This window comes from Glossina fuscipes, unplaced genomic scaffold (genome assembly GCF_014805625.2).
Source record: "Glossina fuscipes isolate IAEA_lab_2018 unplaced genomic scaffold, Yale_Gfus_2 1, whole genome shotgun sequence".
Classification (NCBI taxonomy): domain Eukaryota; kingdom Metazoa; phylum Arthropoda; class Insecta; order Diptera; family Glossinidae; genus Glossina; species Glossina fuscipes.
In genome coordinates, this window is record NW_023998415.1 from 20444538 (window position 1) to 20471302 (window position 26765).

The 26765-nt window shown below is 34.7% G+C and overlaps 4 protein-coding genes across 9 annotated transcripts in view; 2 read left to right on the forward strand and 2 right to left on the reverse strand.

The window, feature by feature from the left end:
• Positions 1-26765, reverse strand: part of LOC119645097 (uncharacterized protein DDB_G0283357) — a 678949-nt gene that overhangs the window by 188203 nt on the left and 463981 nt on the right. The window lies entirely within an intron of this gene.
• Positions 387-26765, forward strand: part of LOC119645094 (putative phosphatidate phosphatase) — a 34587-nt gene continuing 8208 nt past the window's right edge. The window contains exons 1-3 of one of the 5 annotated variants that reach the window (XR_005248613.1): positions 1392-1548; positions 1621-1721; positions 1790-2142. The gene's annotated coding sequence lies outside the window, so the exon portion shown is untranslated. Of the gene's footprint in view, positions 470-1391; positions 1549-1620; positions 1722-1789; positions 2143-12846; positions 12864-22020; positions 22211-26765 lie in introns of those variants that run through there. The other 4 variants (XM_038044994.1, XM_038044993.1, XM_038044996.1 and 1 more) reach the window with 4 other exon arrangements.
• Positions 10971-12308, forward strand: LOC119645091 (putative phosphatidate phosphatase). The gene has a single exon (XM_038044990.1). It carries the CDS (start codon positions 11166-11168, stop codon positions 12219-12221), a length of 1056 nt encoding a protein of 351 aa, XP_037900918.1. The 5' UTR covers positions 10971-11165; the 3' UTR covers positions 12222-12308.
• On the reverse strand, positions 13556-15247 carry LOC119645093 (putative phosphatidate phosphatase). The gene has a single exon (XM_038044991.1). It carries the CDS (start codon positions 15133-15135, stop codon positions 14128-14130), a length of 1008 nt encoding a protein of 335 aa, XP_037900919.1. The 5' UTR covers positions 15136-15247; the 3' UTR covers positions 13556-14127.

Below are 26765 nucleotides of genomic sequence, written 5' to 3' on the forward strand. Positions count from 1 at the left end.
ATAACGAATGCGCTATTTCCGAAGTTAAGAAACTCCCTACTAACAAAGGCGCCGAAATTCGCGTTCATTCAATTCTGCTGACAAACACCCTGCACAATATGGAATAAAGTACTGAACCTCTTGAGTTATCTTGAAATCTAATCAATGAAAGCAATGAACAGAATCTTATGCGAGGTTTTCTCTGATCGATACGAGACGTAACTCATATATGTGTATATATATATAGTTTAGTTAAGTGAAATTTCCAGAGATCCAAGTTGATAACAATGGGAATCTGAGTATCAAATTAAAGAAACATTTTTCGGATGTTTTGAAAAAAAAAAAAAAACAAACATTTTTTAACCATTCTTAAGAGCATTAATGACTTATCGGTGCATAGTCAAAAAAATAATAACATAAAAAATAGAAGAAATTGATGAGAATTATTTGCAAAATGAACTGAAATTACTGCAATGCAGGAGAATGCAAGGTAAGAAGGTTTTCTGTTTTGACCGAAATATTTACGACAAAGTGTTTTTGCTTCTTCTTTCTTGGTTTTATTGCTGAAAGATAGTTCTGCTCTTTTCTTTTCTTTTTTTGCTGAGAAATTTTACTTATTTTCCCGTACCATGACCCATAATGACCCAGGCACTACATGCACACATGTACGTATGCGCCCATACTTATATATAAGCTGTTAATCATTAATGCATACACACAGTGTTTCTTTTTCTTTCCTTCTTCTCTTTACAATGTACACGTTCTTAATTAACAATACAATGCAAAATGTATACAACGACGAAGCAACAATAACAACAAAAACAGCGCTACATTCCACTACAACTACAAATGTAAACACCTGTTATTCCAACACTTAAACACTGCTATGGTTTTTATTTTTTTTCATTTTTTTTTTTTTTTTATTTACTTATGTCTTTTTTTTTTTTTTTTTTCGTTTGTCTATTTTATGTCATTACTCAAATTTCTCTCTTTCCATTTGACAAAGCCATGCAATAAATAAATGACTGAAGTTCAGCTTCGAAGGTTTTAGAAAACATTGCCAGTATTAAGAAGAAAGCACACTAGTGTTACTTGAGTTACTTATCGTTTGCAAACGGTAAACAGTTGAAAGTATGACAAGTTTACGTAAATGTCTGTGGGTGGAATTGTGCAATTATTATGTTATCAATAAAGCGAATAAATGAATAAACAAATTAAATCAAAAAAGAAAAAAAAACAAAACAAAACAAAAGAGATTTCAAAATTGTAAATCGCGTTCGGGTGTTGAAGTGTTTCTAAATAGAATGACGGTAAACAATGACTTGTAAGAGATTTGGGAAAAATTTCTTGCAAGATAATGAAAATTTTCTAAACAATAATTGTTCAGCCTTGCATATATACCTATATATATATATATATATATGTTGACAGCGATAACGAACACGTAGTGGTCACGTATATAACCTTTTGTTTTGAATTTCTTCCACTTAAACGGCTTTTCGACTTAAATCCAATAGTTATTTTGTTTATGCATTGACGGAGTTAATCGTTGTTTGTGTCAAGAGAAAGGTAAATAAAATGCAAACTCAAATGATTTTGTCGATAGAAATGCTTACCAATAAAATCAATTAATTTGTATAGATTTGGGGAAGAAACTCTGTTTTGCGCACTGCTAAAGGAATTGTAGAATATTTAAAGTATACTGAGAAGTACCAAGCAATAGGCATATGTCGTTACGTAAGGTACATATGTATTTCATTTTACTCGTTAAGCTAGATCTCACTTAGTTTCTTTGATAATAATCTTGCAGTCTATGTAGGCTGCCCTTTAAAATAGATCAGATGTATAGGGTGTTCCAAACTGAACTCAACAAATTCAATATGACGAATTGAACACAAATATTCTATAGCTTATAATAAACGTTATGAACATGGAACATTCATACCGACAAGGTTCAATTATTGCAAAAATAACTAGGAGACCTCGCCGCCGTATGAAAGTGTACTCAATTAACGCGACTTTTTGTAACATCTACAAATGATCAGCAGCACGCCAATAAGTTTCTAAGTAATGCTCGTCGCTATGCAAAGTGGAAGAAATTTTAATTTGAATTAATAAGCGGACAATTTTTCGGTCAGCTGAATTGTAAAGCAGACAATGGGTGTATCGGTTGAGAACTCTCACATCAGTTTTATTCTTTTTAATACCTACTTATAAGTTATTTATAAGAAAGTTCAGTCAAATTCATTTAAAATGTAAACTATATTTCCGGACAAACAAAAAATTGATATATATATATATAAAATATATTTGCACACGGAATCAATAAAAATTAAATTTCAATTCAATTATAGCAACCTAAATATATATATATATATATATAGCAACTTGCAATAACAACAAGAGCAACAACAAGTAATAAAGTACAGTAAAAGCTGCTTATTCGCGGGGGATACGTTACATAAAAATGCCGCGAATACAGACACCACGAATACGGAATCGTAATTTATATGGGATTATGGGGGATACGCTCCTAGGTGACAAAATAACCAAAATCAATTCAATTGAATGCGAATGTGCATTTAGTTTTTCCCTCTTTAGGCAATCTGTTATTTAGGGAAATTGCTTAGCTGAAATGAACTAGATTTTGGATGTTCGCAACAACAGTTTATTCATTGAGTAATAAGGTTCCTTTCATTCTATTTGTTTACATTCTCAGAAACCGCGAATAAAGAAATTTATAGCCGCGAATATGGGAATTGGTCGCATTTTTTTCATCCGCGAATAGTGAAACCGCGAATAAACGAAGCGCGAATAAGGAACTTTTACTGTAATTGGATACTTAATGCTTATAATTATGTTCAGTTCGCCCTCTATGTACCTTTAAGCAAACGGTTTCCCAATAGTGTGACATTTGTTTCTTTGCATCTTTGTGATAATTGAGTTATCCATAGCGTGGCAGAACACCCAAATAATTCAAGTTAACCCGGAAAAAATTGAAATATTAAAAATATAGGGCATCAAATAAATGCCTTTGCTTTACTTTTTTTTTACTTTGGATATCGGTTGTTCACGTTTTCATTTAAATACGCTATCGCGGAAACGATCGTTCCGGGAGTTTTCTAAGAATTCAATCGTAGAATGACAATTTTTGCCACTTGTCGACAAAAGTCTGATGTTATTTCGATAATAACACGAATAACTTTGGTGAATAAGGTCGTGGAGAGTTCGGGGCTCAGTTGAGTAAGCCAATGCTCTAGCATAATTCTCAAGTAGAAAATGTAATAGAGTTGTAGTGTGTGATCTTTGTGGCAACCTCGTGTAGTCAATTTTGAAATTTTCTTTTTTCTCATAACGGATTGATGGTGCCACGAGATGTACGGCATGTTGCAGTATTTTATTTATTTCATTATTTAGACCCAATATCAAACAGGCCGAAATCATGTCTCTCTGTTGACTAGGGGTATTGAAGGTAACTGCAATGTCATTTTCATGCTCAAAACTGACACTTTCAGTCCACAAACCCTAACCAAAAAGTTCTTTTGTACGCGTAAAAATGCTTTAAGAACATTAACTACGTTTCCTCTACACCAAAGGGACAACAATCCTCACTTACGAAGTCATTTAAACATATATGAGCTGCATATCGCACGCTCGAACCGTGGCTGTAGATTCGCTGTTTCTCTAATAACCATCTTGTAACCATTTCTTTTGTAGTGCACAACTCTTTATTTATTGCATGCCACAAACAACGGCAAGGTCCTAATAATAAATATTTAGAAAGGAGATACGATCCAACTCACTATTAGACATGTTCTTTTACTGCGTTCTTTACTACGTTTATTCTCGGAAGTGCAAAAGTGATGACCTTACCTGGTTAGCTGGAATAGAAAATTATAATATACGTCTATGAAACGCGACCGATTGTACGTATTCACGTCCCGTCGGATGGGCGTTCACGATTCATACGAACGCATATGGTTTGCCTTTACGCATAAAAGCTCTCCTTTTCCTAGCAATTTACGGACGGATTCAAACCAAGATGTAACCCGAGTTAGACCCGGCGCAATAAAAAAAAAAAGGATTTTCGTTTTTAAGTGAGAATTTTTTGTTTTTTTTTTTTTTGCCTCTTTCCATTAAAATTCTGTATGCGGCTCTGGTTTTGCGAGTTACTTTTCATTGTTCTAAACATATGTGCAGATCAATTATAGATATCAAATACTTTGCGGTTTATTTTGTTTATTAAATAGCAAACCGATGCGCCATGCACTCCATAATGTCGATCATGTACATTACATAAGACGGAATAATAATAAGCTTTGCTGGATATATTGATTGCTTTCGGATATCTCTGCCTTATTCAATATCACTTAATTTTATGCGTTTTTGTAAAAAACCAGAAACCTTACAAGTGATTAAATGGAGAGTCTGCGATGTTTAATTGGATTTTTTTTCTACGTTTCTCTTTCTCTTTCTATTTTTTTTTTCTTTTTTTGGTGGAAATGCAACCAATGGATTAAATGTTGAAAAAAGAAAAAAAGCTTTAGATAATTAGTAAAAATGTAAGAGTTTTATAACAATCGAAACAGAAAGAATAATGAATTTTTGATATTTCGAGTGTATAAAAAAAATTCAGTGACAACTGGACCGAGAATTTCACATAAATGCCACGTTAATCTTATCAATTTCTTGTGCACTCTCCGTCTTCGTCGTCGTCGTCGTCTTCGTCTACCTTTAGTTAATTTTAATAAACTTAATTTCTTCCTTCAATAGTTAGTGATTAGCGATAAAATTACCGTAATAACGAGCATGGTCGTGAGACTTCATTCTTGTGATTGGCTTTCAACGACGATGAACGACGAACAGTGGCAGATCTTCTCATTGAAAGAAACAAAAGCACTCGAGGAAAAATATGATAGAATGCGAGTTTAATACATGAAGAAGTGGCAAAATTTGAAAATACGTACTAATCGTAAGCTAAAACCGCTTGCTTCGGACGCCGCACAACACTTAAGCGAATTACTCTCGCTGCAATTGCTTATTCTCTGTTGAAGATGTTAACTATCAATTACCCGCTACCTGTATACAACACATTCAAGACTAAAAACGCAACATTGTTGTGCTGGATTGAATATAACTTCGGTGTGTGTTGATACATGTCTAAGTAAGTAGAAGAGCTACGCTGATGGTAGAAGCACTAGATTGCACGATGGCTTTGCCAAATACCCACGCTAGGCTCCGGCCTCTCCTCTATCTCTTTCTTTTTTCTCGCTTCTTTCTGACCATCATCATGTTGCACGGATAGGCGACATTCTCTGAACGATTGTACGCCAGACCGACATTGTCCATCGATTCTTAATTTGCCTATATTGTCAGTTGTCTGTGGCTATGACTATACTCAATAATGGTGACCATCGACTTAAAATATATTTCTACGGAGGTTTAATTATGGCAACTAAGGCGCAACGGCAATTTTATGCCAGATTACTAATTTTAGTCCGTACTTATGATTTCATTGAAGTAAATCATCAGGCTGATCCTGTATGCGTCGCTCCAATCCAAGGCATCCATGATTAGAGAAGGATACAAAGTAAAACAGCGAAGACATAGACATCATAATAGGATGAACTGGTTCCTTTAACTCGACAAGCACTGAACAAGCACACATTGTTCTTCTTTTGTTCACCAATTATGCCAAGCGATGAGTTAAGGTCTATCTAAACAGCGCTTCGATTCTTACGTAGATGTCAAAAACTGTTTGAATTTAGGGCTAGGCTCCAGAGGCGAGTGGCTTTTCCGCCACGACAACAAATAAGAAAAGCTCGCGGCTAGTAATGGACAATGCTTCGAAAGTGTAAACTTCTTTTTCCCAATGAAGATATTTTCTTATTAAATGTCCTTAATAAACTCAAGTATATTCACAATATTATGACAAATAGAGCATCTAATCGATTCTCTTAAGCCTTATCGAATCACTGAATTTAAATTCTATATAGTTAAGATGTGACCCGACACAAGCGTCATAAACTAGGGGAGGGAGTAAACATTCCCTTTAAACGATCTGTCCTTAAACTGTAGTTTCTTGAAGGACCGTTTCATCTTTAGCAACAATTTGGATGGACACTTGAGAAGATCCACCAAAGCAGGTCGAATGGAATGCTGAACACAACTTTCGATATCTGTATAGCCTGCTCTTTCTTCTTAGTTGAATAGCTTCTCCGGGCGTGATGATGGTCAGGAAAGATGATAGGTTTAGTGGAGAGAGAAAACGAAATAAGATTTGCACGTGCGACTTGAGAGTGGAAATATAATAGACCGTGAGAAGGACGAACACAGATACATTATTGCAAAGGCGGACAGTGCATTTACAAAATGACGAGCCGCGGTGCCGTATTGTGCGGTATGGGCGAAACTTCAAGACGAACGGAAGCAAACAAAAGATTTTTTAAAGCTCTTAGTTGGGGGAACACTTGCTCTGGAGGTAGCTTTACATAAGCACAACGTAGTCGAGGCTTATCACGCGCTAAATCGGGGATTTCTAACCCAAGATTTGGAAATTTACTGACACCTACGAATTACATAGTCTGATCTTGGACGAACGTATTTTTGATCGGCCCCTACACGTTTAGCACAGTGGTGATCAAAAAGCAGTGAGCAAAGAGAGGAAGCGATAGAGAGTGGCCGCAATCTGGTGGGTGTGTGCTCGAGTGGCAATTGTTATTGGCTGGGCACATGCTGTAAAGATTGTAGTCCGCCAATACCGCGACTTGCTTTCCTGCTCGAATTTGTATTCTTTTCAACGAACGTCGTTTTGCAGTCCACCGCCCACAACGTCAAGAATTGCAAAAAGAGACAGCAGCAAGTTTTAATGGCATCAAAGTTTACCCTATTAATCTGATCTCATTCAGATATTTTGGCGCTGGTTCCTTTTTGATGGGTCACTTATAGTGCAGCGTTTGTCTTGAAATTCGGTTCTGTATTGAAGAGGAACGAATCACGGAAGGTGCTCTTGTCTCTAGGTGAATGAACAAGATTTTCTCTCACGGATAGGAGCTCGTTAATTAATATCAGCAAAATAGATGGGAAAGAAACCGAACCTTGCCGTAGTTCCGCATATATCGTAAACTCATTTGAAGTAAATCTGTCGACTACACCTCTTATCGAAAGGTTATTTAGGAAACTCAATATGACTCATGCGAAATTGTAAACAATTCAAGCCATGGACATGTTCTTATAGAGAACAAAATATAAGACTTTCAACGATAAACGATTTTTAGGACGGCTTTCTGAATGCTTTGCTCCCAACCGTCGATGTTAAGGAGTTAAAAGCTTAATGTTATCATTGCGCAACTGAACAGATTAAGTTGGAATTATATTTTTGTAAACTTTTCTGCTTATTTTTTTTTAATGTATCATTGCAACTACTACCGTAATTGCAATAAGTAACGTAAAAATAGGAAAAAAAATCGCAGTCAATCAATGTCTCAAATAATTTGAAAATTAATCCAAAATTCTGCAGGCAGTTATCGTCAGTAATGGCTTCGGCCTTAGCTAGGTGTGAGATAAGCTTTCTTATATTTTATGTTACAATATATGAGGAAGTGACTCGACTACACATGCATTTATCTCAATGAAAAAAGGATTTATCATTTCGGCTTTAAATAAATCACCAAATATGCTCAATTACCACACGAGCGGTATAGCAACGTAACTTTTATATTTTTTGTCTGTTTTTTTTTTTTTTTTTTTTTTTTCGTTGTCTTCGATCGTTTTTCTGTTTCGACGGATAAACGTATCTTAAAATGCAACTGCGGGCACTAGTAAAACCTTTGACCCCTAAAACAAGGAATCATTCAACGTTGATTCGGTTAGGCAATCGGGTTAAGTTTCTCTTTGGTTACTCTGACGCGCCTATAATTTGGGAGACCCAGACAATAATGATAACAACAACAATCGTGATAATAATAAAAATTTAATTAAATTCCACACACATACAAATAATGATATTATCCACAAACATCTTTAGCGAAAATGCCAAAAGTTATTGTGTTCCGCAGTTTAAAAGTCTACAATCCAACGAAGCATGCTGTAAAGAGCGATAGGGAGGGAATGACAGAAAGAGAGAGTTTCTCACTTATATTAGCCATAGATAAAACTGATACGAAATACACTATCGAACTCATTCAAGCATAATTGTTAGAGTTATTTGCTGTTGTTTTCAGTTAACGGCCAAGCATAGAAAATCAGGTAAACATATGTAAGGGAAACCGGTAAACAAGCGATTTCTATGTGAAGCTTCAATGAATTCGCATGCTTATTCGAGTTAAGCTGATGATGAGATGCGCTTTCCTCGCATAGCTCCAAACTTATGCGCATACGTAATAGAAAACTGCATAAAAATATTTATATTCGTCTTGAGACGAACTTCGAACACCCTCTACTTAAACGACGCGTGCAACAAGTGATTGATTGGTTCGATGGTTTCCAACCGCTGCACCTAGAAAGCAGTTTCTTAAACGGTTGTACAAGATTTCGCCGTAATCTTCAATTGGATATCACGTCCTCGTCACTTCGTTGTCGTGTTTACACGTGAGGTCATTGAAGGCGTATTTGTCTGTCTTGTTCTCCTTTTTTTTTTTTATATACTTAAGGATTCCGGATTGATCAAACCTATTTTAGATTACCTTGTTCATTTTCGCAACAATGATCGCGAAATTCTTAGCTTACATATTTGGTCCCATCACTTTCTGAATCGATAACTGCTTCGTTGCGAAGGCTACTAATGAAAATTAATGTATTCAAATTTGTATTATTCTCCTATATTATGACTAATTTCATCGCCAAGTTTCAAACAATTTAAAATTATTCTACTCATTTACACCAAACTTTGAAAAGCTTTTTATCTTCGATAGCTGACGTTCTCGTAGGTATCCGCATAATTTAATTTGAAGACTTACGGATTTGTAAAATTCCAAAACTTTAGCGATGTATTATACACGGAAGGAAATGAAATGGAACGGAACGGTACACATACGCCAAACAGAGCAGATCTATTAGACCGGTCGAACTACTCTAACATGTACAATGTATAAAGTCTAGACATTTTTCCGTAGCTCGAATATCAGAACCGATTACTTTATGTCTGCCTGTCTGTCTTACGGTCTAAGGCGACCGAGATACTTTAATCTCAAATACAATTGTAACTTTATTTCGAATAAAGAACGTTACCGTTGTTGTATTGTATGTTTCTTACCTCCTGTCATTAGATGAAGGATAAAATCCAGTCAAATCGATTCATTTCGTCTACAATTAGGAAAAAAAATGTCCATTGCTTACAGACTAGTCGTACAGAACATGTTTGATATGTTAAAGGTTTTTAACATTTCATAAATAGAATATTGAAGAAAATATGATTACAGAGTCAAGCCATTGCCTGGGAGAGCAAGTCTACTACTACATCTTTTTCTTATCATAATTCTTAGGTTTAGTTGAAAAATTATTGAATATATTCATTAGATGTGTGATAAAAGGTCGATGATTTTCTATTTCATCCGCTTAAAATTTTGTTCAGTAGTGCGAAATAGCACTTTCCCCGCCACATGTATCGTTCTCAGTATATGCGGACAGTCAAAAATGCGAAATTATATGGTAAGCGCAATTTTTTAAAATCTGAAAACCGATATTTTATGGGATATAATAGTGTTTGCACCATTGATGCTTGAGACACAACTGTACGGAGCAGGACTCTATACAGAAAGTGCAGTATATGCGTAGGGTTCTTTGCTCGCAGAAAAATCTTTCTAGTAACGTCGTGCGCGTTATAAGAATTTGTTGGAATTTAAATTTCGTATTTTAATTATTGCAAATATCGGATATATATATTGAAGCGGAATATATAGTACGACAATCGCTACAAATGAAGAAATGTAATTAAAGACACTTTGCTTGTTGTCCACACAAGTCAGTGAGAGGTATTAAAAAATTCGATTTTAACCGAATATTTAATTTTTAAGCACCTTAAGGCAAGTGGGCTATGAAAAATACATTAAATAACATTAAAAACAAGGTAGGAAGAAGATCAGGATATGATTAACGAAAATGCTTGTAATGCCAAAGAAAAGAAAATTTTTATAAAAATTATATAAAAAACATTTAAATTCAAGAAAACAAAAAAAAAAAAAGATGTCGTGATCTAGAGAATTGAAGAACCCTATTCCTAAAGGCTATTATTAAACGATTACCGAAGAGAACGAAGGCCTGCACCGTTATTCGCATGGCATTTCAACGTAAGCAAGATTGAATGAAGAGGTTTTTCAACTGGTTCAACGGTTCAATTTTTACGCTCTATTGATGAGATGTCAAGCGAGCCCGATAGGGATCTAAGAGAATGATATAATTTATTGATAACGTTTAATAATTGGAAAATATAACTATTTCGTTAAAATATAATTGAGTTTCAGATTTTAATACTGAACTTAGACTAATATTTCTTTACTGGACTATTACGTTATGCTAAAAAGAAAGAGGCTGCATAAGCAGATAGTTGACAGATATATTAAAACCAGTTTGAGAAGAGAATCGTATGCGATGCTCGAAACTACAGCAAAAACCGGTATTAAAACGCCTATAAGCAAAGATTCACCCAGAGCTACTTTGTCAACGAATCTAGTAAGCTGTTGTAGCGCAAACAGCTGATGCCAGTATAAAAACCATGACTACCCACTGCGTACGCGGGGTAAACTAAGTAACGTTTTACTCACGTTTGGGTTTTTTTTCAATTTTTTTTTTTTTTGCTTTAAGGCAATAGCAACAATAACATTGATTTGTTGAATATTCTGCGGAGAGCAAGCAGGCGTGCGTTGTTTTTATTTTTATTGAGCTGTTGTAAACATAATAATAACTGACAGGCAAACAGGCAGGTAGAGAGTGAGCAGGTTTTATCTAGATGGTTTGCTGGCTGCTGCCAAAAGTTAACTTAAACATTCGGCCAAATTAATGCTTCAAGTTAGTCAATCATTAAGCGCGGTCTGTGCATGTGTTACGGAGTTTTGCCGTTAATCGTTTATCAACGCAAATCAGTGAAACGTTGCGTGGTAGCAGGTGTAGGCCACTTAATTTGTTGCAGGGGAACGAGCATCGTTTAGTTTAATCGTTTTGTTTAGTTTCTACAGAAATACCGCAATAAAATGACGCGTTTTAAGAGCGTTGCGCGCATGGGTTTCGATTTATTGATATTCGCGTCATTGTGTTTATCCGAGGTGGCATTGCGCAAATGGTTTAAACCTTATAAGCGGGGATTTTTCTGCGATGACGAGTCTTTACGTTATCCCTATAAAGAGAGTACAATAAGTGTTCTGGCCTTAATCAGTATAGTATTGGCAGTGCCCAGCTCTGTAATGCTGGCCGTGGAGTTGTTTAAGCAAACAGCGACATCGCTAGGCGAGAAACGGAAGAATGGCGCAAACAAGGGATGTCATTTGGGCCGCAGACTAATGCAATCTTATACGCAAATAGGTTTTTATTTATTTGGCTTGGCTTTAACTCTCATAACTACGCATATAACTAAGTATTCAGTGGGCCGTCTGAGGCCACATTTCTTTGCTGTATGTCAACCGTTAATGTCCGATGGATCTACTTGCTCCGATGCAAGGAATCACGATCGATACGTCGAAGATTATGATTGCGTTGCGAAAAATATGTCAACCAATAGCATAGCCCAAGTGGGTCAATCTTTTCCAAGTGGTCACGCCAGTATATTCTTTTATGCTATGGTTTATGTGGCAATATATCTTCAAGCAGCTCTAAGTACTCGAGCTTCGAAATTACTTAAACACTTACTACAATTCATTTTCATTATGTTTGCCTGGTATGTGGCTTTAACGCGTATTTCTGATTATTGGCATCATTGGTCTGATGTGATGGCCGGCACAATTTTGGGAACTTTGATAGCGTTTGCAGTTGCTCTTTACATTTCACAATTATTCGCACGAAAACCAACGCGTTCGAATTCGAGTCTGGCACCAAAGCCACCCATCAAGCCATCAAGCTCGCCTTCATCGTCTGCAAAATCGGCAAACAGTCCACCCGGTGTATTGCCAGCGTACACGTTCGGTACTTTGCCCTATATACCGCATCCTCATGCAGCCGCTGCTGCAGCAGCCGCCGCTGCAGCGGCGGCAGCTCAACAACAGGCTCAATATGCCGCAGCACAAACTTACCACAATTACGGTTATGTGCCATGATTGTGAAAGTCGTCAGTCACGTTCGTTCAACATAGTTCATTGCAGTACGGCGGCTAAATGCAGGCGCATTTCATACTGTCGTCGCTATTCATTGGCACATAAAGCATGAAATTGCGTGTACATGCGTGTTTGTTTGTTTTTTCTGTTTTTCTTGAGACATGTTATTTAACTATTTGTTGTCGCGACGAATGCAATTTGTATCTACCACGTATATCCATCCACCTTCCTCATTATTTTGGTTTTTTATTTCTTGTCAATGATTTGCTGCAAAATTTTTCTTTTTTTTTTTTCGTTTTAATTTTAATTTATTTAAATTAGTTAAATTCTTAAGCAAAAGACAAAATACTTTTATATATGTATGTATGCATGTATATAAAATATTATAAGTTTAAACCAATGCCGTTGTGTTTTTTTACTTTAACGCTAAAACTTGTTTTTTTTTTTTTTTTTTTCTTTAGTCGTAGGGTGTGGGTATGCGGTATATAAACTAGTATGCAGATCGGTTGACCATGCTTAGTATTATAATTTACTTTATGCATATGTATATCAAAATTAATAGCGAAAAGACGCAAGACGCTGAAAGTATAGGTCAATCATTTGCCTGAAGGTTTTCAATCACGGAGCAAAAATGAGACAATACAGGTAAGTTTTGAAGGACTTGGAACCGGTAAAAACGAATTTTAGTTGTTAATGCACTCTAGGTAGAAGTTACTGTTGCTTGGCCTTGATGGCCATCTTAAGAAACATAGATTTTGTTTGATAAACAGAATAAACACACACCTAAGGTCGACTTCATTTCGTCGATCAAAAACGACGCCGAAACTCTGTTATTTACAAAAGCCAAATATATCACGTCATGTAATTTGATTATATAATGAGCGAATTTCAAGAGTTTGCTTATAATTATCATGATTGGAATAAGAATCTTTAGCAAGGCCAAAGCCAAAGACAAAGAGGAGGCTTCTTTCTTAATGAACAGTATTTGTTGTAATGCTTTCTAAAGTAAATTTTATTTACACTTGCTGTTCCGTACTAATACTAGCCTCTTCTTCTTAAACCGCTTAACTTACTCGCATTGCTCCATATTAAAGCTAATCTCTTGATCTCTTTATTGAAGGACGCTTGCAGCGATGCGCTTTCAGGCTGACCTAGATACACTTACTGTTTTATGCTAAAGGTAGCATTTAAAAGCGCTCTTTAACAGCAATAGCGGTATTACTTGCTAAAATCGATCCGGTCACGCTTGCTGCTTTGCATTATCGCTAGTATCTCGAACTTGATTCAACAACAATTGTTCTTCTACACTTCTATATTGCAAGTTCTAGAGTTGTCTCTCGCTATAGTGCTTACTAAAGTGGATTAGGTTACGGCTGCTGGTCCACGAAAACTTTTAACGCCGATGCCCCCTTTTATTTTTAACCGTTTTTGTTTATTTCGTATCATTGGAAAATATTACTCTTTGTATTCTTGCTTATTATCTGACGTACATTGACTTACGTTTGCTGCATTCCTGCTGATTGATCGTGCGCTCTTCGCGTGCCCATCAAACATTGGTCGAGTAAAAGCTTCATCTGATGGAATGACATAGAGATCCGGAAGGTTGGCCTCTTCTTGCTAAATACACTTATCACTTATCTCTTAAATAGTCGGTCACGATCACTGGACATCATTTAAAACTAACAGTTGATGTTATTGTTCGCGACAAAGTATAATAGTATTGCAGAAAATATAGGCGTAGAGGTGGAGGAAAAAGCATTCTTTAGCTTGCGTCATTAAAAGAGTTTACTTATGTGATAAATATATTGTTGACCGCATGCCTTGCAGCTTTAATAAATAATTGATTTTTAATGTGTTTCAACATATTTATTGACTTTTGTATATCCTTTAGTAACAAAAATGTGGTTTTTTAAAAACAAAATCTCGGCCGATAGTAACCTAAATTATAACAATATCCCAAATTATAATAACCGAACGAGAAATTGTTATCTACTTTTTTACGTTGTAAGATTAATGATTCATTAGCTTGTGTCCTATTAGAACGAGTCTTAATGGGAACTGTTTCAAATAAGTTGCTTAAGAGCATATGAATCACAATACAGGCGACAGTGGCACCTATCACGCCGCCAAATACAACATCCGACCAATGATGACGGTATGATGTTAAACGTTCCACAGCAACTAAAATAGCCAGCATCACGCAACCGCACTGTAAGAGAAGACGACAATATTGAGCCCATAGTGCATGTTTTGCTGTGATGCTAGTCCGAAGATACATAATAATGAATGCCATAGCATATGTGGTCGTTGAGGCATACGAACTGGGAAATGAATGACGCATTTCACTTAAAAGTTTTACGCCGGAGGTGAATGAAGAGCACGTATACTCAGCTATATAATGCTTAAAGTGGCTAACATGCGCACAGGCGGTCGAGTTGATTGTTATTATCGGTTGGCATACTTCAAAAAAATAGGGTGCCAAACGTCCTGTAAATCTCTGCGTTGAGATCGTAATAATAACAACTAAAGCCAAGCCAAACAGATAGGCACCCAATATGGCGAAACAATCACTGATTATGGTAGGAATTTGTATACCGGCTATTATGTAGCGTGTTTGAAAGTTACTGGACGATGAAGATGTGTCTTTCATGATATTGATGACACTCATCAGCTTACTACACAATACCACTGTTGCCGGTACGGCCAGTACGAATATTCCAATATGTATCGGTTTTAATAATGTATTCAATTTGTAAGGATACATAAGCGATTTATCGCCGCAAAAGAAACCACGCGTGTTCGTTTTAAGTATATTCGGTAAGATCACTAAAGCTACAAAGTAAGTGCTTGCCAGTAATAAGAAATCCAAAATTACGCGCACTACTGAACCTGATTCCTTATGATGAACTTTTCTCATATTCAAATATATTTTGTTATATAAGCTGCGTTTTCTTTGGTGAACTGTATCTTTAAAACTAAAATGTGTTAAGATTTGTTAGATTGGCTGAGCCCCTTAATATATGAACATAATAAAATTATTTAAATTTTTTAATTATGTTAATTTAGATCTTTTGTGTTATAAATTAATTGTTAGTAAACTGTTTCGACATTTGCGAATTTTTATCGATTAAATATTTTTTATTGCACAGATCAGAGTTTCCTAAATGAAAAATATAAAAACAAAGCTGCTCGTCAGCAGCTGATCATCAAATACCGATCGGCCTCGATTGAAGTCGTAATTAGATCGATATCTATCGAATGACACCTGCAATAATATCGATCTCGAGCATGTTTTTCGTTATCTCTTGATCGTATGAACACTTCAAGGCTTCCCTTCAAAACATGAAATGGTTCAATCTTTGTAATTCATTTTGTTCTCTTCAACAGCTGATACCAGTCACAGTTGCAATCAATTATTTTACTTAGGGACGCCTCACATATTCTTCTATGCATTTATTGCAAAAGGCGACATTTTTCATTTACGAACTACTCCCTGTGTTTGGTATATTCGAAAACGAATTATTAATGTCCTGTGATTGCGATCGTTTACCATAAAATTCGGATTGAGAAACACTGTTTTCATACTATGTTTTTCGGTAAGTCATAAGTCAAACGTTTCAATTTTTTCTTTTTCCCTCAGGCGTTTCAATGGGAAATATAAAAATTAAATGGCAATCAAATCTTTACACTAATAGTTGTTATTGAGACTACATTCAGCGATTCACGATTGGTATGCATCACGAATAGAGTTTATCGAGTTCAAAATGGATTGCTATCCAGCAATCGTTTGCTAAGAATTTGTACTCAATCCTTCGGATCTTGTCGTATCAAACCAATAAAATATGTTCATAACGTAATCAGTGCTCAAGAACACGCAATATATGTATAACTTTTAAAATTTGTCGAATCGGTCCATTCGATCGCAGTCAATAAAATTTTGAAAGTTTTGCATTTGTCATCATCCTCATCCTTACGTATTGCAATTATGTCTGGCTCTTGAGCATTTAACTTCATTCACGTGCCTTCATATGTTACGTGTTTAATATGTTATGTTATATTAAAATTTTGCTCTCCGCTTTTTGCATATAATTACACACATTTGCTATGAATTATAGATTTTCTATCGTTCGTTTCTTGTGACGTAAGAGTATGTTAAATTTGTGTGCATGCATGCACCACTCAAAATAGTTAAGTAGCCGCGTAAAAGAGCTTCCAAGTGGCGGATTATATTTTTCTTAATAATCCCTTAATAATATCGGTAGAATATATATAAGCATTTAGAGCATAGAATCCGACAACGTAAGTGCGTTAATTCTAAATCAAATATATATATATATATTTGTTTATACCCATCACCGAATAATAAGGGGTATATTAAATATGTCAAAACGTGTGTAACGTTCAGAAGGAAAGCTATGAAACCCCACAAAGTACACATATTCCTGATCGGTATCAAATTTTGAAGTGATTTAAACATATCCGGCTTCCCGTCTGCGTACTACTTGTACGAAGCGTTCTGCTGGCCGCAAAATTGAAGTTATCGCGTTTAAATTTGGAAGAAATACGTGAGGTTTTTGCACGCGGATTGCTATTGAAAATGAGTCCAATCGGGCGAAGGACACGCCGCGAAAACTTAGCCTACCTCTGCTTATCAAAAGGAATGACCAATTGGTTTTTTGCTTATTGCTCACAAACTACGGCACATAAATTTAGACAGATTTTGTATATGGTAGACGATGCTGTAGTACCTGTCTACATATGGGAAAAATTGACAACGCCAAGCATGCTTCAGGAAGTATATAAAATCTTGGCCACTTATACATTCGCAACGCTCCTAAGTATGTTCGTATATTCGTTTGTCAATCTGTCCAACTACATAGTACATCCGGTAACCTCCCTCCGGTTCGAAAAAATTAAGACATCGCGTCTACATTTGCAAAACAAGGTAAAAATTACCTAAAGCGGTCAAAGAACATGCCTACTCCACGCCATACGTCTATGCAGCAAAAATTGTAAACACTTTTGCTTTCCGTGCTTTCTCCTGGCTACTGATAAAGTACAACACATTACCCATATAAATTTCCATTTTTATTCTGAAAATAGAAAAAATCAGCCGCTCCCACCTAATATTATATTTCTTTTCCTGGGACTTGAATCCGCTAACACTGATTTGGTAGTCACGATTCTTATCTACCCAGCTAGTCATGCAGAATTCCAAATCACATATGGCGGACACCACAATGTGATGGATTAATTTTCTCTTAATAATTATTCCTTGATGCTCATAAATCAAATACAGGGACGTGGCGAGTAGTGCGAAGCTAACTGAAAAGAAGAAATATATAAGTTTAACTGAACGGGACTAGAATGCAAAAAAAATAAATTATGGGAAAATAACGTTTTTTAAATAAGCTTTTGATTAGGCGAACTAATAAGCAGCAAATAAATTTTGTCTCAGTCATTCCCAAGAGGCAATTCGTAAAGCTGGGGACGTTTACAAGAAATCGAATTGCGAACACGTTAAAATATATTGAGCGTTTCAACCTTTTAAAAACAAAAAAAAAAATTACTTGAACGAAACTTATTTTCTATCTCTGAAATCAATTAATTATATAAATGCTTTTCCCAAAAAAAAAAAAAAAATATTTTGGATAAATTATTTACTATTTTTTTTTAAACTACATTCGGGTCGTTATGTAATAATTACTTGTAAACATACACCTCCTATGATTTCCTTTTCAAATCATTATTGACAGAAGAAGCACAAAGGAGGTCATCCAACAACTTTGATAACAAAGTAAAAATAAGTCAACATTATCTAATGATCTAAGATATTCACGTATGTGCGGAAGTTATTAGCATACGAATGGATGTTATATAGAAACTGGAATAAATAAAGTTTACACAGTATATAATAATTTTCAAGTTAAACAAAAAACTATTCTTTTAAAAAATTTAAAAAAAAAAAATCAATTCCATTTTGTTAAACGGTATTTTATATATATTCAAAAAAAAAACAAAAAAAAACAAAAAATAAAAGCAACTCTTTATTACACTAAAGAAATTCTTGGATTTATTTTTGTCATGCACCAGCCATCATCGAAAATTTAAATGTTGTTAGAATCGCTCATTACTTGTCCAAGAACACTTGTCTGCACATATATATGCATTTATATATATATTTATATACACATAACACGACACCCAGAAGGTAAGACTGATATTCAAGTTAAATTGTGTGAGTATATCGAATATCAGAAATATATATTTTTTTTAACTGCTTGCGCTATGAGAGACATCTGTGTCCAATTTCACACTGTAAACATCATTAGTGTTTTAGCGCTTGGTTTTGTCCGACGCAAATGTATTCTTTCCGATTTTTATAAAACGTGTTTTTGTTGAGCAAAGAACTATCAATCGATCATGAATCGCATCTTTGTGATTGAGATGAGAGTTGGATCTGCGCATACGACCCGAACAGTTAACAGTTTTCTTCAACTATATGTGTTACTGTGCACTGCATGAATTCACTTTGCCTGTTCACAAGCAACTTTACTTGGAGAGTTATGCATGGTGTGCGTAAAGTTATCCGCAAAAAGAGGCCGCAGTAGATTTCAAAAAGGGAAAATTAAATTGCTCTTACTTTTTGGACATAGTATATGACTTTTATATTATATAAGTATATTTGTATGTATCTATTACGGCTACGTAAGTGCACATGTAGACGCGTATTTATATATGTTTGTATGTATGCTTGTAGATAAATTGATACTTGTATTTGGTTTCTTTCTTAACCATTGTAAGATTGCGATTATGAAGTGGTCTACTTAACACCAACAGGAAGAGCTTCAAACTTGGACGCGAAAAGAAATACGCTTACAATTGCTAAACAAAATTTACTGAACCAAGGTTTCAAGTTCGCGCATGTCGTACATACAGTAGGCATTTATCATGAATTTCCTAAAAATATTTATCCAAATCATCTAAAGTTTCGGATCAAAAATAATATGCGTCAACTAAATGACAGGCATAGTGTGCTCGAATGTCAGTTTTTTTTTTTTTTTTCTTTTTAGCTCGTGAGCTCAGAATGATTGAAGTTCAGTAATAATGTAATAAACTAAATATATTCAATGGATGTATAAAATTGTTGTTGCATATACACATGTGCAATATTTGATTAGAAGATAGGTAGCAAATTCACAAATGATATCCTACACGGCATACACCAAATACATCATATCCAATTTTCTCTTTTCATATATATAATTCAATACGATATCTGACAATAAAATTATGTAAACATGTGATGTTTTGAAGGTTGAGATATGTTCCACTGGTATATGCGTTTCGTACACATTGATTCGAAGACTAAAGGTCATAGACGCCGACAATGGTTTGCAACTGTAGTTGAATTTTTGGAGTGATTTAAAGCTTTGTTTAAAGTTTAAAGTTTTAAGGATAACAAAAAACACGGAAGAGTTGTTTCGATGGCGTCGTACTTTGCGTATCCGTCTTTTTCAAAGACTTTATAATATGCGGCGTTCTGTTTTTGGGATCAAAAATCTGTATACCCTGTAATACCTTTTCCATTATAAGTGAAGAATAATAAAAATGCTAAACTGAATAAATTTTGGTACTTTTGAATAATTTTTGATAAAATAAATTCGAAAAATTTTGTACTTTTATCTTTCATAGTTTATGAGTAATGAGCAAAACTCTACAAATGTTTGCTTAGCGAAATAGAAGTGCTTGGAGGCCCGTGACGAGTTTGGGGCCGATGCACTCGAAATCGACATTTTAAGTTTTGTAAGAAGGGGAGTGTCAAAACCACCTATCTCCACAGTCAAGCCGGATAGATGGACAATGACGCTGGACAGATGGACAGATCGATCGCTTAGATCGTTTCACAATTTAACGCCGATCAAAAATATGTATGATATATTCTTGATAGGATCTGCAAAGGTTCCTTTTGTCGACTGAATACGTGATGACAAAACATATACATATGCATACATATGTATACATGCACCCATCGCTTTTCTAACTAAACTTTTTATATTGTAATTGTGATTACGACAAATGTGTAGAGGAGAAAAGACAACTGAATGGATTCTATTAGTTATGTTGGCGAAAAGTGAAGCTACTTTATCAGTTCACTTTGCAATATTTCCTTGGCTTACGAATAATTCACAAACTTAATGGACCTATCGTGTTGGGTAAGCAGTTAAGCGCTGTAGATGAGATGCTGGAAGAAAAAACCAAGTCAGGGTTACGTTATAGAAAAAAAGTAGGTTATAGGAAAATAATAACGAATACAATGGGTAACGAATACAAAAGCCCAAAGTTACAGGCTGATGAAAACATTAAAATTTAAACATTAAATTAATCATTTCACAGCTCTTTAAATCGAGTAATTATGCCTTAATTAACAAACTTATAAGCGTAAGATAAAGAAAATTTATATACATATATATTAAAAGCTTTAACTTTAGCATGCAATAGATAAAGCTTTTATGGTAAAGATCGTTAAGAACAGTAAACGAAAATACACAAAAGCTTACAATCCACACAACAGAGAATCGCTAGGTAAAAAGAAGAAAAATGAGTGTAAACAAATTATGGAGAGCGTTATATGAGTTACAATTACTGCGAAGAATCTAATAACCATTGACTAACATTGCTTACAATATAAAGTTAAATAAAAGGAAAAAAACAAAAAAAAAAAACATTTTTAATTGAATAATGCTTTACGCAGCCAAAGAGCCGAACAGTCTAAGTTACTAAGGAACGGCGAAGAGGAAAAAATCTCTTTAGATTAATTTAGCGGCGCTCATCACTTATTTATTTATTACTATTTTTTTTTTTTTCTGTTGCATTGGTTGCTTTATTTTATTCGGTTGACAAAACTACCCAAACAGTTACTGTCTCTCAATGTTATAGTAAACGTTTTCAAGTGTTGATCTATTGCTAAATGAAGCGTTGCATTAAATATAATAAAAATCTATTTTTTTCCTGTATATATAAATATATATACATATATATATACATATATATATATTGTTGTTAAATTTTTACTTGATCTACGGAAACGGCGCTAGATGATAGAGGATAGCGCATAAGAGAGGCCTGCAACAAATTATTGATTTTATAGCCATCAACACTATAAGTGCTTATGGTTGGTGATCACTAACGCTGTTTACTTTAGCGAATTGCGTGAAAAACATAACACACATAAACACGCTGATTCCATTGGCAATATTACAACCAATAAATTAAGGAAAAAAATATAAGAAATTAATAAAAAAAATAAATAATAACAACGAAAAAAATAAAAAAAATTCATACGCTTCAGAGCAATTATAAATTGCAGCATTAATGTACGTGCAGGCATTTAACACTTGCGCCGGAAAATAAAAAAAAAAAGAATAAAATCTTAAAAAAAATCAGAAAACAAATCTAATACAAATCCATTTTATATTATAACGACCAGTATATCGCAAAAAACCATACATATATATACAAACACGCATACATACGCGCATACACATATATATATATATATATTTATTTATTATATACGGATTGTTGATTATGCTGATTAGCGAAGCGTTAAGATTTTCATTTTAAAAAGGAAAACGTAAAAGCGTAAATGTATGCAGCAGCCGCATAAAGAAAAAATAAGTGAAAATTGTAACAATTAACAAAAAAAAAACATAAATAGACGCGAAATAAATAACTATAAAAAATAACGATTGCAACGATATCGCATACAATAATAAAAAATAAAAAACAAAAAAAAAAAAAAATTAAAAACGACAAAATACTTAAAAAAAAATTAAAAGTGAAATTATATATTAAAATTTGCATAAAATTCGTTGCCTTATTGCTGTACATAATAAAATTACGATTTTTATAGCTTATCGCAAAACTAGTGGGTGTGACTTTTTACTGCGGCTCAATAGCAAGACGCATAAATTTTCTAAACAAAAAAGGTAAAACAAATGAATTACAATAATACTGTATTGCACCGTTATTGGTCAGAAAAAGAAAAGACCAAAATTTATAATTAGCATTAAATTAAAGTCGAATATCGCCTTAGAAACTTCCCACTTTCTACTACTGCGTAGAGTCGATCAAAGTTTTTCGCAAGTAAGCCTTGCTATCTCAGCTATCGGGACGTATGTAAAATCATTATGCGGATTAAACGTGAAGTTGATTGTGCGAAAGCGATGGGAAAACGCGAGCCCAAAACTTTTCCAAAAATCTTGTAAAAATTTCAGTAGACGATGGAGTTAGCTCTGCGTTTTTCAAAACTCCTCTTAAAGCATTTTAGACAGCAAGAAAATGGCTCCTAACCTTAAACTCGCTGCCTCCCTGGACTTTGTCTATCACGAGAATTTATCCAAGTCTGGGTCATATAAATTCTTCTTCAATCAGATGAACTTGAAGTTCGAGGTGTTTCTATTTCACTTATATAATAACGTCTTTCTTACTTGGAAACATTCTGTTTTGAAACGAGCCAAGCTTTGAACTCAATTGTTTTTTCTTATTGTTTTTATAAATATTGTTTTCACAAACATCTGTTTTGTGCATAAGCCCAGATTTTAATCAATAAAATCATGCATGCAATACAAAACGGACCAAATTGGCTGCAAAAGCACTTCCAGCAAACATTCAAATCTCAGAACAAAGTCGAAGAGGTACGCGAAAAATATCTCCGAACTGTCGTCATTTGAATAATTTTTGCTTACATCAGTATTTCGCACCTCGTATATCGAAATGCGTAGACGAGAGTGATAGCTCGGTATAAAACAAAATTTTTCTTCTATTTTCATTCTCATCATATGCGCGGAACTTTAAAATAGAAGTTTGCCCGTCACAATGCTCCGCCTGACCATAGACGTGTTATTGAATTTAAAAGAATCTCTTAGTTGAAAACTCTTCGTTAAGTGATCCAGTCTCGAACGCTGCTATGGTTTTGATAAATAGCTCTTTTTACAAAATTATTAGTAGTAGATTGATAGTGTCAGTAGAATGGAGTAATTACACGATTTGCTCCAAAAGATCTGCTAACACAGGTTACTGGGCGTAGACGAGATGTTTGATGTCTCTAAAAATGCTTTTACTTTTTCCTTTTTTTTTTTTTTTTGTCGATCAAATATAACAAGCATGAGAAACGGCTCATGTATGGGCAGTTCGTGTCTATGTTTACACTTATCGTTTACTTGATGTCAGCAATAGATGCTGTGGGTTATGGGTTAAAATTTATCCGTATTTTCCGTCTTAATTGGCGGAAAATGACATAAATCCGACAAAAGCATTAATCTTAAGGGAGTAGGCCACTGTGAAAGCTCCTCCTACAAGTTTTTTTCTCAGCTTATTAAAAGTGACTCAAGGGCTCAATTAGTATATTTGGATCAACCATCTACGAGTTATTGCAAAATTTTGAAATTATACATATATATAGAGCAGATAAGAATAAATCTCACTCCTCGTACGTGAAAAGTCAATCACTCGCATTTCTTTTGCACTTTTCGCCAAGTAAAAGCCTTGATGTTTGGAGAGTTCTATTGAGGCAATTGCTCTGAAATATATATATATTGATGAAAATTCACAAAACCTATAACACTTGGAACACTTTGTTTTCCCTTACTGCTAGTCATCGAGCACAACGTCCGATTACGGCTGTTAACCTCAAAGATCAAACATATTGCATGTGTTTGTGTATATATGCATATATATATATGTTTGTATTGTATGTAGATTAGCACACGCACCTGCAAAAAATTAGTAAACCAGCTTTGACTTATACTATAAAGTGCAAAATATCCAGCTCTGAAAACGTTAATCAATTAGAGTTCAGTAATAATAAGTAAATTTTTTTAACAAGCTTTCCTGACGTTTGCCTTAATTTACGTATTATTTTATCGTGATTTTATTGCAATTTTTAAGTATTATCGTAAGGGCACATCGAGACCTCAACACTTAACATATAAAAGTTATAAGTAATTAGTACTAAGTGCTAAAAGAAATAATCAATACACATATGCATATACGCGCGTGCCCGAATATATATATACGTACTTGCATACACGAATACATACATACACACATAGCAAGAGTCTGGGCAGAAGATACGCCCAAAGCCCATAGGAATAAATGTGGGCAACATGTCCAACCTTGAAAAGGGACAAAGTGCCGGGGACCTGGGGAATACCAAAAGAAATAAAACATCTGGTTGGTGACGTCTGGCCGGATTTAGTAATAGATATGTACAATTTGTGCCTTAAGCTTAGCACTTGTCCCGCATTCTGGGAAAGACCCTATCGCCTTATCGATTTACCTATGTCTTGGAAAATGTAGCCAAACTCTTAGAGAGATTGATGCTATCTAGATAGGAAAAACGGAGCTGAAGAGTCGATGCGGCTATTCTAAGCTCCACTTTGGCTTTATCAAACGACAATCCGTTGTTGATGCTATCGAGGAAATGGTCACTGCAACATGAAAGTGTAAGGTTGCCAAAGGATTCTTCACTCACATCACAATCGACAGCAGCACGACTGGCAGGACTGGCCATTATAAAGAGCTTAAATAAGCGAAGCGAATAAGCGACTGATTGTACATCAAGTGTTGATTCCACCAATAGAGATCATCGCAAAAGATAGCGCAGGCCGAATAAGCGAATAAATCCAAATTAGAACGTGCAGCGTGAAAAAACTAAGTTATACTGGTGACGGACAGAAGGGCGTGAACGGACGTAAGCAGGCGAGGCAAAAATTTATATGCTGCCTAGCTTATGTGCAAAATATATATGCCGCACCCATTATGTCAGGGAAAATATTACAAAGTAAACATCTCCTACGCAAGCTAGAAGCAATTCAATAGCTATGCGCATTGATAATGATATCAGCTTACTGTGCATTTTCATTGATATTGGTAGGATTATTACCCATCGAGCAGAAAATCTACAGACGCTGTCTGCACAGAATAAAAATTGCTACCCGACAAAGAATGTTAATGGAATGGCAAGAACGATGGAGAAATGACCCGAAAGACGAGGAAACCTGCCTACATAGCGGATAGCAAATGCAGAATAATGGGTGAGTTTTTTCTACGGAGACGGGAAACTTGGCGAGACAACGCGTGCGATTAATGTGAACGCCTAGACAATAATGCAAAGGTCAAGGTATTCGTTTGTCCTGCGTGGACGGCTTTAGGAAATACGCTTTCCACGTGCCTAGAGATCAAAATTACACCGTACAATATATTAGCAATTGCGCTGAGAGATAGCGAAAGTTGGAGAATGTGCTCCAGTTTTTTCAACGGCATACTCCTAAATAAAGCCAGGTGAAGGCGACATCCGAATTCCAAAGAGATTCAGGGATGGGCGATGTAAAACTATATAGAACGAATCAAGGACCAATTGCGGCACGTCCAGCAGTTTAGTCGTCAGTGCGCTGTCACTACATCCATGAAAGAAAAAAAAAAAAAAAAAATACTTGTACACAAATACATTGGTAGCGTTATGAGTAATATTTTAAATGAAAATTGTTTGTATGTTCTTTTGTGGAAGCTTCCAAAAAGATTCTTTCAACAATGCAACTAGTTCGTGTTCTTCTCAATTTAGTTTTTAAATTAAAGAATATTTCCGGTATATATATATATATATATACATACATATATATATATTATTTTTTTAAACTTTTAGTCCTTTATAGGCAGCCTTTTTTTTTTTTCAAAAAATTTTATAAAAAAAAATCTTTATTACATACGTTGATCAAAAAAGATTAATACTTGCATCTTAGTTTCGAGTTTGCTCTCTAAAGCTTAATTATGATTAATGTTAAATGTCAATTTACAAAACACATCACATCGCAGTGAGGCCCCGGTAATGAAGGCTGGCTGAACGCTACAGAACAGCGATATGTGATGACCGTGCGCTACCATCATTTAAAATATACATAAATATCTACATATGAAAAAAAAAAAAAAAAAAAAAAACAAGTTGTATGTAGAAATGAAAAACACTCTCATGGGGAGTTACTCAAAACTGGGCAGAGTATAAAGTACATTAAATAAGAAAAATAACAACAGCAACAACAACAAATATTTCATGACATAACATTGTAGCCTATTGACTTTTGATGTTAAGGGTGATGTGCTGATAGATCAACAACGTTAAGCTTCAGCAGACGAGCAGCATTGAAGTCTGGTTGAGTTTTAATCATAAAACTCATAAAAATATACATATAAAACTAAAGCAGACATGCAATGTCTCCCGAAAAAAAAAACAACAAAAAAAAAAAAAGAAAGAAGAAGAAAGAATAAAGATAGGATAGGGGATGAGAGTTGATTAACTGTCAATTAGTTTAATCTAATGAAATAAACAAAAACTGAATATAATAAAAATAAAAAAAGTACTATAAAAATTATGAATAAATATAAGAGAGCGCAAGAAAAAAGAAAAAAAAAAAAATTCACACAGAGTGAGTTAATTAGAGTTAATTAAAATTTTAAGCGGATTATATGGATCAATTTTAAAGGAAA